Source organism: Pimephales promelas, chromosome 1 (assembly GCF_988280905.1).
Source record: "Pimephales promelas chromosome 1, fPimPro1.hap1.1, whole genome shotgun sequence".
In the NCBI taxonomy this organism is placed as follows: Eukaryota; Metazoa; Chordata; class Actinopteri; order Cypriniformes; family Leuciscidae; genus Pimephales; species Pimephales promelas.
The window spans coordinates 18,785,435-18,801,108 of record NC_142769.1 but is presented as its reverse complement, the minus strand read 5'-3'; the positions used below and the strand labels follow the sequence as shown (position 1 = coordinate 18,801,108).

Here is a 15,674-nt window from a genome sequence, read left to right as displayed (position 1 = left end):
TGATTATGTTCCTGAAAATGACGATCGTAATCTAGCTCTCTGTGCTGCGCATTTTACGAGAGACAGCTTCCAGAATCTCCAAGAATTCAATGCCGGATTCAACAATAAACTGTTACTAAAACATGAAGCAGTTCCAACTTTAAAACCAGAGGCAGCAGTTGTTGGGCCACAACCTGTAAGTAGGCTAAGACTTAATCATTTTAAATGTATTTGCATGTATAATTCCAGACGTAGCCTTGTGTTTTATTTTTTTTCAAATGCCAGCGCTGGCTTTATAGCCACAAGGCTACTAGTTATGCTATTTTGTGTCTACGACAAACATTTTGGACCTGAATTTTTATGTACTAATTTTGTAAATGTATTTTGCATGTATATATACTTTATCACGTTATTTTTCGATTTGATCAAGAACGTAAACCAATGCCAACGCTGTTTGTGTATATACTGTAGTTGCCAGTTAGTTCGATGCTATTGTGTAAAACAAACGTGTATAAAGTTTAAAAAAAATATAGGCAAATTAACATTCAGAAACGTTTTGTAAGAGCCGTGTTTAGGAAGGTTCTGCTTGACTCTCTTCATCGCCGCTTTCTGAGTCTGATTCTGGCTCATGCCAGAGACTGATACTGCAGTATCGACACCATAAAGGTAATGGGCGTTAAGTATACAGACAACGTGCACTACTCAGTTTAGCCAATAACAACACACCAGCCCAAACTAACCAATCTGAGCCAACTGCTTGTTTCTGAGGGAGTGGTTTCATAGACTCAGGAAGTCAACCGGTCGTTCAAATGACAGAGGAGGACGCGGCTTACAATAAATGTGAAATTTATGAAAAATAAGAGTTTAAAAAAAAAGAAAAACCACAAATACATGTTATATTGCACAGCATAAGCACAATCATGCAAAGAAAAAAAACAGAAAACCACCCCTTTAACAAACGTACAAATTTCACCAGGAAAAACATTCATAGACTTACATAGAAGGTTGGACGTGAGTCATATTTAGAAAGCAGAATATCATAAAGAACTAGGTTGGGCTCATTTGGCCACGACGCCCAATAACCCACCTGACAACACCCTAACGTCCCACAACGGCAACAAATAAAAACAGTTAGAATCTTTGGAACCACAGCACAACAGCCTGGCAACCATCCAAAGGCAGCAGGTAAAAAAACAAGAAAAAAAGTTTGTCTCGGGGTGGGGGTTTCAAGGTTACTCAGATTGTGAAAGGCTGACAAAGCAGCTATAGCTCAGCTTATTTTACTTTTAAAACAAGAAGAGGTAGACCTCATACAGTACAGTTTCAAGACAGGAACGTTTGACGAGCTCTTTGAGTGTTTAAAATATTAAACAGAACTTATCAAATAGCAGTCCCCCCCCCCCACCTCCCCTAACCCCATTCTGAGTACAGAAGATTAACCACCAGCATCTCTTATAACAGCTGTTCTGTATCACAACATCACATTTCCTTCTGGTCCTTATGAGCCAAAACAATGTAAATTGTCAAAGAGATTCACAACTACCATCTGATAGCACCAGGCTATCAAAGCATGCCATAGTTTTGCTCAAGGTCAATATGGTGTGACATAGCATGGCTCAGTGGTATGTAATCTGCAGTCTGCAACCGCTATTATGTCCTTCCTGTCTGGAAAACTGAAGGTGTTAACAGTTTTAAAAACGCTGAACTCAAAGTGTGGGAGAGAGAAGAGCTGAGCTCACAGAACTAGGGAGTCGACTGCATCGTGTTTTATTGTTCAAATGAGAGAGATGAGACTTACAAACAATGTGAAGCCAATCAGGTAGCGAACAGTCAAGAGCAGGAGTTGAACATAAGAGGACTGTGGACCGAATAATTTCTCATCAATGTAATTAAAAATAAACATTTTACTGCTGACAGAAAACAAGTGACTAACTGATTGTCATGACAACGGACAGCCACCTCTGGCAACTTGCTGTTGCAACCCAACAAAACTAGATCACTCCAATTATAATCAATGGAGTTGCCTGCTAAACCACTTCCTTTTCCTTTGTGACTTCAGTAAAAATGTCAAATGTTTTACTCATATTAACAATATTATATTTGAAAAATGTTATTTTTTAAATGTCTTTTATTTTACAATCATCTTTTTTTAAATCGTGTTTTGTTTTTATCTATATGCAAGCAATACTAATGTGTATATAATGTGTTTTGCTCCTCTAAAATGGTCCATGAAGACCCATGAAGGTCCATTAAATACTAATGAATTTCCACTGAATAATGAAGAATTATGTACCCAATTAAAAAAAACAGTAATATTTTACACTAAGGTTCCATGTGTTAATGTTAGTTAACTAGATTAGCTGTCATAAAGTAACAGTGAAAACTACATCTAAAACCTTTATTAATCTAAGTTCATATTAATTTTAACATTTACATATAATTCAAATCAAAAGTTGTATCTCAATATTATTTAATAATGGTCCGAATATGTATCATTAACTAACGTGAATCAACAATGAACAGTTGTATTTTACAACAACAGGTTAACAAAGATTAATACATTCTGCAAAAGATATAACTAATGAGACATTAGTAACTTCCTAATGTAACAATTATGTTTGGGTTTTTTTTTACGGTGTATTAGTCAGGGATCGTATAGTGGCAGGAAGCACAAGAAATCACAGGAAAAAGGAAAATTCAATGAAGGCACTCAGGAACGACAGTACAGCAACGAGAACGGACACTGAAAGCGAGAACACAGAGTATAAATGGGATAACAAAGGAACATAATGGAAACACAGGTGAGAGACTTAATGAACATTGAAAACAGGTGTATTGACTGAGGGATGACGAGGAGCGGGAAAACTGAGGACTGTACCAAACACACTAGGAAGGGGGAAAACAAGGAAAACAGACTCGAAACAAAACATAATCCTGACACTATTTTGTCTAAGACTGCTTATTATTTCTTGAAAAGTATTGTAGCCAACTTGAAATGCTACATTAAATGGTTAGTTCACCCCAAAAAATGTTAATTTAATAGCTTGTTTTCATATGACGTCATGCCACTGCGTTGCCATGCCGCGAAATACAAATGGAGGGCAGGAAGTGATTTGCTGTATTTAGAAAGCAATATAACAAACTCAAAATGGCTGTGTTTTGAGTCATTTAGTTACTTGAATCGATCAAACCACAGGGAGTTTTTATCTTGTACCAAAAGTTATTGTTCATACGGGGGTAAAACTCCGGAAAAACGGCTTGCAAACCTATGTCTGCGGTCTGGAGGAGCCAAATGGGAAAATGCGTGTGTGTGTGTAACGTTAGTGATCACTTCGTCAAAGGTGAGTTAATACAACTTAAGCGACTGTTTGTGTAACATGTAATGTTTCCGAACTTTGTAAAGTCAAAGTATGTCTGTAAGATATCTACAGCCTCGATGGCAACAAAATATTTCAATTGAGTTGAAAAATCGCTCCTCTTCATAACGTAAGGATCACGTCCAACATATGTTTGATTTTTTGTTTATTTCAGTTTCTTTTAATAGCATGTAAAGTAGTACAGTACGGACTTTCCTCCATCTCGCCCATTGTGCTCTTCACTCCCTGCCCTCCATCTGAATCCGGCGCGAATGAAACCCAGCTATTACCCACCCTTTTTCGTTCCAAACTCGCAAGACTTCTTCGGAACACAAATGAATTTCTGATGAAATATGAGAGCTTTCTGTCCCTCCGCTGACAGACTACACAATGACCTCTTCAAAAAGTTAAGTATGTTAAAACTTTATTCTCATTTGAAGGTTTTTTGGGGACAAAGTACACAAAATAAGTCAGCTCTGTGTATGGACAAGAGCCAGATAGAGAGAGACCGTGGCCCATTGACCTACTGAGGGCACAAAATTCCTTGCCCTTTTAAAGCGGCACCATCTGTTACCAATCACCTCAAACAAGCAGTACTGTACACCAGACAGAGAGAGATCGAGAGAGAGAGAGAGAGAGGGAGGGAGGGAAAACAAAGGAAATGGGGGATGGGTGCAGAGAGGAGGCAACAAAGATCATCTGAGAATGTGCAAGCGAGAGAAAGTGAAGACTGAGAAAGAAAAAATATATCCTCCATTGTGTACATTTGTCTGCAGTTTAGTGACTCAAGATGTGGCATTATGTATTTTGGGGGAAGATGGAGGCTACAATTTCAATGCTGACTCAACTGTATGTCATGCTAATACAAACGTACTTGCTGTTGTACGTTAATACAAAGCACTGCTGACACCTCTCACACAAGATCTGCCAAAAATGAACTAAGTTTCAGGAAGAGAATCTTTGGTAACTGTTGTACTGATGACATTTAAGTTAGAAAATCATACACAAGTACAGAAATGCAAATAGGAATGCAATTGACCAACGCATTGCTCTGCTTTACATAATTAAAGGGATACTCCACTTTTTTGGAAATAGGCTCATTTTACAACTCGCCCAGAGTTCAACAAAATCCATTCAGCTGATTTTCTGATATTTAGAAGAATATCAGTAACCAGACAAACTGGTCTCTGACTTCCATAGGGAAAAAAATATACTATGGAAGTCAATGAGACCAGAAACTGTCTGGTTACTGATATTCTTCTATATCAGTACAACAACGGCTGAATACATTCGAAAACGGTAAAACTCAACTGTTTAACTCTAGGGGAGTGGTAAAATGAGCCTATTTCCAAAAAAAGTGGAGTATCCCTTTAAAGGGACAGTTCACCCTTAAAAGGAAAATTAAGTCATCAGTTAAATCACCACAACTTAAATACTGATTTCTATTCCACACATCGACAAAAAGCACTAATTTGACTGGACAGTTCAACACTAAGACATCCATGAGTTTGGAATCACTACATTCTGACACTATATCATGGGACTAATGGTGCGTTCTATTATTCATCCGTCTCGGAGATCCGAATCGGACGACAGACGTTGCCTAGCAACACACCCCCTTTCCTCGGATTTCTCCTCTCGGACGTCGGACAACCGTGAGGACACCGAGCAAGAATTCCGTTTCGGAATTCAAGATGGCTGCGCCCTGTGACTTGTAAGAATGAATTGTTTTCATTGTTTTTGAACAGCTTTGGTATTTTAAATGACGGTTATAATCACTCGTATTACTGCGTCCCCTGTAGGTATGGGAATCGGTTGTTGTGAGTGCAATTACTGACGTTGCTAGCGTTGCTAACAGAAGATTAACATGAAAAACATTAATAAAGTTAACATTTTCAAGTTCAAATGGCTGCGTTTTAATAAGGTGTAGTCATAATAATTTTATTTATTTATTTTTTTAATGTAAGTGCCTGGTACTCGGCCAGTGCTACCATTATAACAGCTTTCCGGGTGGCGTCCATTTTTTTTCTCCGACTCGGACGCGCAAAACAAATAGAACGCTTGAAGTGTGGACGTGACGTCAAATCCGAGGTCCGAGTCGGTACGTTGGCTATAATAAAACGCACCATAAATATTGTCAGGAAACAAACTTTAATCCAACACAGCTGTGTAGAGTTGGCAGCCCTGCATCTCATTCCGTTTCGAAATCTGAGTCGCTCTCAATATCAAACTGTTATTTCCACCAGCTTGTTCCTGCTACAATGTCACAGTCACATTAAATATGGCAATAACAACACTATTTCCACTATAATCAGTGAGCATCACGAGTGCTCATCTCTGAACTGTACGCAAATATGGAATCATCACTCTCAGTGATATTTTCAGTGAAGACTGAAGAGGGAAGGCTTACTTAATCTTGAGGATGCATGAGAGAGCAGATTACACAAACACTGGCTGCTTGTCAGGAAGAGAACAAAACAAGCCTTCTACAGATGGGACTGCAGGGCAGAGAGTCTGAGAAATGCATCAGGGTGAATCAGAGTTGTGTTAGTAAGCATGTGACCGTTCTTGCTGCTGCAGATGGCATTCATAAATGCATAATCACATCATGCACAATTTAGCTCTGTGTCTAATTGCAAAAGAATGTTAGGCTCTTACGAGAAGTTGTTTTACCAAGAATCGCACTGCTAAATGGAGTTCTGGTTAGCACCTATGCAAGCAGAAGCTGCAATATCCTCTTTTCAAGTTGTAGCTTCTTTGGTGAAAGATTAGACGTCTGTTTTTAAGGCCTGGTTTCACAGAGAGGGCTTAGATTAAGCCAGGATTAGACCTTAGTTAAAGGACAAGTTCGGTATTTTACACTTAAAGCACTGTTTTAAGATCATTTCTGATGAAATAGAATGGTTAAGATTGACTTACGATAAAACCTGTTGGAAAGCATATAGCAGTGATTTTTGTGTGAGCATATCAGTGAACACCCCAGACCAGACCACACGGTGAGTTTCACACTTTTGTAAACTAAAATTTAATGTGTTTTATGAATGATTGTTCCAGTGCACGTATCATTGTGGAGGTGAGGACGTGCAACCACAGAAAGCATCTGTCCAAATTTCAATCTTAACCATTCTATTTCATCAGAAATGACCCTAAAACAGGGCTTTAAGTGTAAAATATCGAATTTGTCCTTTAAATTAGGACAATTAAGAAGTTTTTTTTTTTTTTTTTAGAAAAGCCTGCCTTTTCTAAAAAAGAAAAAATGTTACTGGTATGCATCTTGAGACAAAACAATGGCACTGACACATTTTATTTGAGATATGTCAATCTAAGGCCCCGTCCACACTACTGCGTTTTCGTTTAAAAACGAAGACCTTTTGCTACGTTTGCACCTCCCGTCCAGACTTAAATGAGAAAAACGAAGACCCAAAACGGAGAAGTTTAGAAACGCTACAGCTCCGTTTTGCATTTTGAATCTCCGAAGGGCGTTTTAGTGAAGACGAGACAAAATGGAGGACTTCAGAAATGCTGACGCATTTGGGTGTTATCAGCATGACGTATCCTTCCCTGATTCGTCAACCACTGTTTACACCAGCACAAGTATGCCCAGTGTTGGCGTTTTCAGTCGTTTTAATGTGGACGGAGATCATTTCTAATACGCCGATAAAACGCTGGTGTGGACGGAGATCGCATTTGTTTTATTTCTCCGTTTTTAACAAAATCGCAGTAGTGGGGACGGGACCTAAGTTGTTTTCAGTTAAAACAGCTTGTCTGTGAAACCGACCATAAATGTCTTAGAGACGTATAAAACCTTACACTTAGTACTTAACCAAAAAAAAAAAAAAAAAAATTACATATACATATATATATATATATATATATATATAGTATATTATTTATCCTTTCAAATGATTGGGGTATGAAGCAGGATGACAATAAAGCACAAATTGATTGATTATTTAAGTATTATTTTATAAACTGCTTGACATACAGAATTTTTGTAAACTTTGTTTTAAAAAGCATTTTATAATTTGTTTTAATAAACGTGTATTAAAAAATATAAACACTCTTATAGTAATATTTGCAGTACTAAACTGTGGCAGGTTTTCTTCATTATTTGCATGCTGAATTGTGATTATACTTTCGCACTGCAAAGACTGTTGTGTTGTTTGTCACTTCTCACACTGAGTGTCATGACAACAGTGAAGTGCTTCTGATTCAGCATTTCCTTTGCACAGAACCAAAGGCTAAAACTTGAATCTTAACACTTCTTCTGCTGCATTTCAAGCATTGATGTGACCTTTTGTTTTATTATTAGCAGTAGTAGCAGTCGCAGTAAAGCTGTTAACTGTATAATAAAATAATTTATATATTATGTGTAAAAGGATTTTTCTACCAGTACATTTTCTTAGACTCAAGCTTGAAATACCACCTAGAGCAAAGCATCTGCAGAAATTCACAAACATGAATTAAAAAAAAGTACTTTGTTCAAAATGTACACAATTTTAAAAACGTTTTAATCTTCCATCATTCTTCCAAAATTTTCTCTTACCTTGATTCACTATGGTAACTCTATTATAAGTGTTTAGGTTACGCTTTACTTTAAGGTGACAGTTACATTGCTCAAATAAGTAATTACTATAGAGTTATGCTTAGGGTTTGGTTTAGGGTTAGTTCCATGTAATTATGTATCATTTAGAGTTATTAATAAGTACATGTAGGAATGTATAACTATGTCACCTTAAAATAAAGTGTTACCAGTGTTCATATTTTAGACCTAGCAGTTTGGTTTTCGCAGGAAATTGCATACATATGTCAGTTGTCAGTCATGCCAGTAAATACAGAGACGTTTCTCCGGCTTCTTTGACACATGTACAGTGTGGGAGTGGCGTTGGTTTGTTGTCGCAAGGAGTGAGAAAGGTAGATATGAAGCAAGCTAAATCTCGAACCTCTGGAAAATCACCTGTCTTTAAAAACAGAGGAGAACAGAGGAGAGTCTGTTGCCAAAAAGACAATGCAGCAGAACTTAGTTGTAATAAAACGACAAAATGCCATAGAAGCTCTCTAACAGAAATGATTATAAAGCATTGAGAAGAGTCCTTTCATTATGGGTTATTTTAGCACTGTGCTGGAATTTATTAAGGAAGTACCATGTTTATTAATGGGTTTAGTAACGTCTTCAGCTTGTCAGCTTGAGATCCTTCCTATAACTGGTCATATCTCTTAAGCCTAGTGGTGAATGTTTTATGAGCTGTAGGATATTATTCATTTTCACAGTCATGCAGAGCCAAAGCACAACCAAAAAAATGTTCTTACACACAATTTATTAATGTTTTTGCTATGTAAATTTACATATATTTTTTTTTTTATCTTAAATTGTAGCACATTGGTACGAGGTTGTGAAAACAGCTAAGACCTGCATGGCATATGTTAGAAAAAACAGAGCAGCTGTGTTAATGGGCAAACTGAATCTTCTTTTTTGGATTGCTGTGGACTGTGGTTTAATGATATGAAAATAAAACAATCAATATATTGACTTTATAATATAAGCCACCAATGCCTTAAATTATATTCATTTGGGGGCTTTTGACAACTGATAATATACGTGATTCATTTGATTAATTAATAAGTATGCAGTACAATGTTACAAATTAGGTGAAAAAATTAATTCGATTGACAGCCCTAACCATCAGTGATACCATGACACCTCTGGCAAGGTTTTAAATGTTCATGAGTTAGACTGTTGAATTATACAGACAGCTGTTGGCTTAATCCTGAACATGTGCTGCAATTCCATAAAAAAATATATATTTAAAATATCATATCCTCAGGGATGAATACATTAAAATTTTCATAATAAAATATGTAGGTCAATCACTTCAGCTCTAATGGGAAATGAGGTTCGGATCTTTGGAGTTCAACTGCCAATGGAGCTAAACCACAACCACCTGTTAGGACTCTACATTTCATCCCCTTTCATATTATTTTCACCCCCCTATCATCTGTCTCCTTATCAGCACTCTCCATGCCCTAAACCCCTCTTGTCCTCCATGCTTCTTTATCCCGTCTCCTTCACACCATCAGTTTATATTTCTCAATTACGTTCCAGCTCTCTTACACGCCCTCCAATCACATTCTTTCATTTTACATTTTCTCTCTCTCATATTAAGAAATATAAACTCTATTAATCTCCCTCACCCTCGATACACCATGATCTCCTCCTCCTCTCGCTCTAAAACTCTAAAACGCAACCTTTTCACAAACCACTTGACCTTAAAAGAAACCCACAGACTACTCCACAATGCCCTCGCTAGAAATGAGATGGCTAACAATCACCGTAGTACCTTAAAATACCAAATGTTAAAGGACAAACTTCTGCATAATTCAGTTTAAAATTTAATTAAAATATGTGAGTAATATGTGATATTACAACTCATTACTCCAAGTAATAAACACTGCCTAAAGTATGCCCATCATTTGTCTGTATCTGCTCATTCACTCTCTTTCTGATTCACTCTCTTTAAACTGTCTATCAACCTTTTCAATTAAATACCAGCTCAGATGCAAACACACACACAAACATGCTCATTTACATCACAAATAACTTGGCTATGGATAAAATGCCAAAACCATGCACGTATTAAGAATTGTGTGAGAAAACACACACACACCTATTTCTCATTGTCATTTGCAGAATGAGAGCCTCTTACATTGTTATTGTCATGGAAAGAAAAGATGGGGGAATAGACAGACTCACTGTATGGAGTACACAATGGAGCTATTCAAGAGCCATTTAAGTTTTGCCTACATTTTCACTTAGAAAACTTTTTCTAAGTGCTTCCATAAAAGGAAAAAAATATGCCTGGATGTTTTCTAAAGGTTTTTATGGTCATGTTATGGATCACACGTGATGCAACACAGCCAACAGTGACCCTTAACCCCAGTTGTCAGAGGTCAGAATGCCAGTCTAAAGTTAAACGATGATCTTTACTTATCTTTTAAAATTAGTTCATGGTTAAACTAACAACATTGCCTATATGGCAATTAGTTCCTTCTGTTTTTGTGGCTGGTGTATTAAAGCTGCATAATGAATAATCAAGTCCATGATTGTGGATAATTTTAATCCAACTGCATTGCGTTGTTTTGCATTTTCTTGTGTTGTTTTGTGTTTTTTTTTTTTTTTGTGTGTTTTTTTTTTGCAGAGGATGAGAATTTAAACCAATCACAGACATTTCTGTTGTGTTGCTAAATCATTTAAAACTACCAGTGACTACAACCAATCCTAAACGATATTAATTAATCCATGTTAAAACTGTTTTGCTACACTTCCATTTGCTGTGGAACACAAAATGAGTGCTTTAGAAACACACACTGACGCCAAAAAGAAGATTCAAAACCGAAAGCACCGTTAGTAATTTGAATCTATTTTCTGGTTTGCTTTTTAGCACTGTCTTGGAATGTAGACTGTGGAATGTGGTAAAATAACTACAGATTTCTTTGAAACAAAAAAAAATGTTGAATTGCAGTAATTTAAATAAAATGCATTGCATTAAGAGTGCTATCATTGGGAGCTAAAATTCAAAATGATTGTATTTTTGTGATATATTATATATATTTATATATATATATATATATTTATATATATATATATATATATATATATATATATATATATATATATATATATATATATATATATATATATATATCACCTTTACTTATTAACTATAATGGATCTTGTTTTGTTTTTGTGCACTCACAATAACAACAAATCCTTGTGTTTTTAAAAAATAAAGAAAATAAACAGGGCGCGCTTTCAGCTGTCACTTTCAGAAAGAAGCCTTATACTTAGGCGAATACTTATCACACACACATGAAACATATGTCTAAAGAAAGCTTGAAATATCTACTTTTAAATAAAACAAAACACATTTAAAATATATATTCTCCCGGAAAATAAAATGGACTGAAAAGTGTCTGCAAATACAATTAGTCCAAAATGCAGCTGCTAGAATTCTTACCAGAGGCCGATTAGATGAACTAAGACTAGTCTTACAGGATAGTCATCAATAAAGTTATATCAGATCAAATGTGCATGATCTATCTATTGCTTGAAATGAAAAATATACACTATTTATTTTCCATTTGGTTTCTCTTTCTATCTCAGGATGAAATTACACCAGCTCCAGTTCAGGAAACTGCAATTTGGAATGGAATCTGGAAAGAGGGCAAAAGATTTCCCCCATTGATTTCGAAAAAAAAAAAAAAAAAAAAAATTGCTTAGTTTGAGGGTGATTTATCTGAGCTGTGCTTCATACATCACTACACTACTGACAATAGAAAATGTATGTTTTTTTGCATTCAATTTTACCAGAATTTCACCTGAACACTAAAATGCATAGACACATTGTTAATAACAATTCAATGCACTGTCAACAGCATTGTTGATTATAATGGCAACTTTTGCAAGGTACAACAGCGTTGTTACATAGTCAATGTGAGGTTGTCTTGATTTACTGAAGCATAACCAGCAAAAAAAAAAAAAAAAAAAAAAAAAAAACAATTCAGCAGTTTTGAGTAAGTTACTTTAAAAAGTAGTGTGACTCATTACTTCTAAAAAAAAAGTAATTCGTTACTTTACTTAGTTAGACCATATGGAAAGTAATTTTTTATGTTACTTGTTACTTTTACCTTACTTTTATGTTCTTTGACTGGACATAACCCGATATCTGTTCCTGAATGTGTAGGCCTACATTAAGTTCTACTATGAATAATGACATATATAATGCCATTATGCCTATAATGCCTACTCCTCATGCCAGTCCTGTCGAGCCAGCACTTCTGGTCCTGCCCGCTGTACAAGAGACTATTCGTAGCTTGTAAGGTCAGTAGGCTCCTCGAAGAGAGGTCTTCACATGCCGGGAAGACTGAGGAAGCTCCACCCTGGCCTTCGGCCCATCCTGCTCCAACCTGGACGTCGACTCTTCCTGCATCGCCATGGACTTTGGTCTATCCTGCTCCACCTTGGCCACAAACTCTTCCTGCACCACCATTGCCTTTGGTCCATCCTGCTCCACCTTGGCTGCCGATTCTTCCTGTACCACCATGGCCTTTGGTTCATCCGCCCATGCTCTACGGTCCACCGTCCCTCCCCCAGGATCATCTTCGTTCTGCCCCCAGCCTGGATCTTCTTTGGAACAACTGGAAGCCGCTCCTTAAGCCGATGTTATGTGCTCCACACACATTAAAATCCCACTCACACGATCACCCATTTGCGAAGTCTTGTTTCACTGTTGTGTACATCTCAGAGCGGTTCCTAGTCAGTTATCCAAGTCTAGTCTGTTCCTGTCTGTATTCAACCCTTGATGAACCTGTTCCTTGATTGTCTGCCGCCTGCCTTTTGACCCATTGCCTGTTTCCTGGATTGCATCTCGTCTTCTGCTTGCCTTTGCCATCTCGCCTGGTTTCTGATCCTGAGTATTGCCTTGTCTGCTACGCTGTGTTTGCTGTCTGAGACCCTTGTTTGTCTGACTACCCTGTAATAAAATCACGCTGCGTTTGGATCTACCTGTGTCTGGTTGTATCATGACAACCCGTTGGCACACTCAAAAATAATTTCTGGAAGCAATTATATTCAGGCTGTATTATTTGTCCCGAACCGCATGGTGAAGAATAAAAAAAAATCGTATCTAGTTATTTCGAAATAATAAAGAGATATTCTAAAACTAAACTATTATTAAACTAAATTAAGTGTTCTTCAATATTCTGGGCTCATCTGATTTTTTGTACATAGTATAGCCTACGTTATTATAAATTTAATATCATAAAGATTAATAAATGCACGCACAATTATCCGCAAACTTGATAAATGTTGCAGATATGTTTTACTATGCACGTAAACAAATGCCGTTCAACTTATGCGTGCAAAATTCAGAATTAAATGAATGTACAGCAAATTGTACATAAAGAGAGTCTAGGCCTATACTAAATAAGCACATTTAGTTTCATATTTGTTAAAATATTATTATAAATATTATAAAGCACAAGTAAGATAGATGCACGACAAATCGGGAGACATTGATTTTGACCACGTCATTAAGTTTTGTTTTGAAGAAAGCCTTTCTTTACAATGAATTTCATTTTTAAATTGTGTTTTAAAGTGTTAGTTCACCCAAAAATGAAAATTCTGTCAGTATTTACTCACCCTCATGTTGTTCCAAACCTCTATGTGTTTATTTGTTCTGCTGAACACAAAGGAAGATATTTGGTAGAATGTTTTAATCAAACAGATCTCATTCCCCATTGTAGTCAATGGGAAATGAGATCTGTTTGATTAAAACATTCTTCCAAATATCTTCCTTTGGGTTTGGAACAACATGAGGGTAAGTAAATACTGACAGAATTTTCATTTTTGGGTAAACTAACCCTTTAATTTTTATATTTTTTTATAGAAAGCTTGAAATGTCTTTAAAATGAAACAATTCAAAACGCAAAAAAAAAATAGGCTACTCTCTGATTATGTAATCCATTAGGTGCATTTCTCTCTGTATGCGTTCACTACGGAGATGCCGATCGCTGTCCAATCTGTCAAATGACGGAGATCACCGTCAAATCTATCCCTGGGAAAAGTAATGTTGCGTCGAATTGAAAAAGGTTAAGTTGTAGTAGTAAGGTTAAAGTAGTTTTTAACGTGTTACACACAACACTGCAATTCAGGGACACAGATCTCTGCTTGCAGTGAAGACATTCAGTTGTCATACACAAAATTAGTATTTTATAATATATCATTATATGATGATTCTGCCCTATAGTGTATAGAAATACAGGTGTGCTTCTTTGGAAATGGCCTTTTCACAAAGCAGACATCCCTTGCCCTTCCCTTTGAGAATAACCTTTTAGTTTCTGTATGCACTGCTTATTGTTGTGTGTTGAAAGCACTCCACTGCAAGAGACACAATGTAAAGTAGCAATTAGACAAATGGCATATACACAAATGGTAATGCACCTTCCTTTATCCATTTCAAGAAAACCTTAGTCTATAGATTGAGTGAATTAATTAAAAAGTCCTCAAGCTAACCTCCATTTCCTGGATCCATTACAATGCGGCTGTGATCTAGATTCAATAGTCCTCTATCCCCTGACTTTCCTAATTTTCTACACGCCGACCTGCTTGGAGAGTACTTTGTCTTGTAAAAACTCCAAAAAAGACTGTGGGACCGCTTTGAGGGTTCCTTCGGGCCTCGAAAATACTCAGGAAGCCAGGCTGCTCTGTGTTTATGTGTGTCAGTGTGTTTGTGTGTGTGTCCTTTCTTCTGACCTACATTTAGAAAACCAGACTGGGAATGTAAGGTTCATATGTGGTTAAAATAAACATTAACTATGCCAAGTAAAAATAATTTGGTCCAGCAATTTCTGAGGAGGAAAAGGCAATCCATTCCCAAAGGTTTCCAGTACAGTTAGACTCAGACTATGACTCCATGGCATTGGTTCATCTCAGCATTTGGCAGAACAATCAGAGGGTGATAGAGATACCTGTTCTCTTTTCCAGAAGATCTGTGGCTCAAGTAATTATTCAGCTGTCTAAACTCCAGGACACATCCTAAAGTCATTTTACCATTTACAGATAGATTCGGCACCACTCCCAGATCTTCACCTTATTAGCAAGATTGGATGTGTATTCAACAAAGCAATTTGAAAATCTTTCAGCAGTACATTAATCAGATCTGCAATCAGATCATTTTCTTCAAGTGTTGGTCATGTTAAGAGGTTACTTACTGATTCTTCTCAACTTGTAGAACCAATTTCAAGTCCTGGGCTGAGACCAGAATCTCTCCCTTCTCTGGGAACTGGTCCTGGTGAGCAGAAAATTATAGACTCATGTCACTATTTCTTATTTTATTATTTAAGAGATTATTACTTGTATACAGAAAGAAGGCATGAAATTGATCAAAAATGGCAGTAAAGACATTTACATAGTTACAATTAAGACGTTAAAGTTACCCCTAGGGTAGGTTTCGACGAACATGGAACTCCATTGATTTAATTTGTTTGCCTTATGTGTCAGATAAAGACACATTCATTTTCTTTGCATTTGTGTATTATGAATATATATACTTTTATAATTTAGAGCAACTAAACCCACTCCTACCCTAAACCTACCCACTTCTCAAAGATATAAAATAAAAGTAAAGTCAAAGGTATTGCAAAAACTGACCCAAAACAGTATAAAAATATTACAAATAACTTGCTGCATTCTAAGTCTTCTGAAGCCATACAATATATTTTTGTGAGTTGATCTTAATGTTTTAATCGCTGAAAATAGTCTTGCTGCTCCATGGACGCATG

At 36.5% G+C, this 15,674-nt stretch overlaps 1 protein-coding gene across 2 annotated transcripts in view; it reads right to left on the bottom strand.

Annotated features, from left to right (window-relative positions):
- adam19a (ADAM metallopeptidase domain 19a) overlaps window positions 1-15,674 on the bottom strand; it is a 140,360-nt gene that overhangs the window by 82,744 nt on the left and 41,942 nt on the right. For both annotated transcript variants that reach the window (XM_089128555.1, XM_089128557.1), the window contains exon 3: window positions 15,105-15,181. In XM_089128555.1, the coding sequence (XP_088984681.1) occupies window positions 15,105-15,181 (77 nt within the window). The remainder of the gene's footprint in view (window positions 1-15,104; window positions 15,182-15,674) is intronic.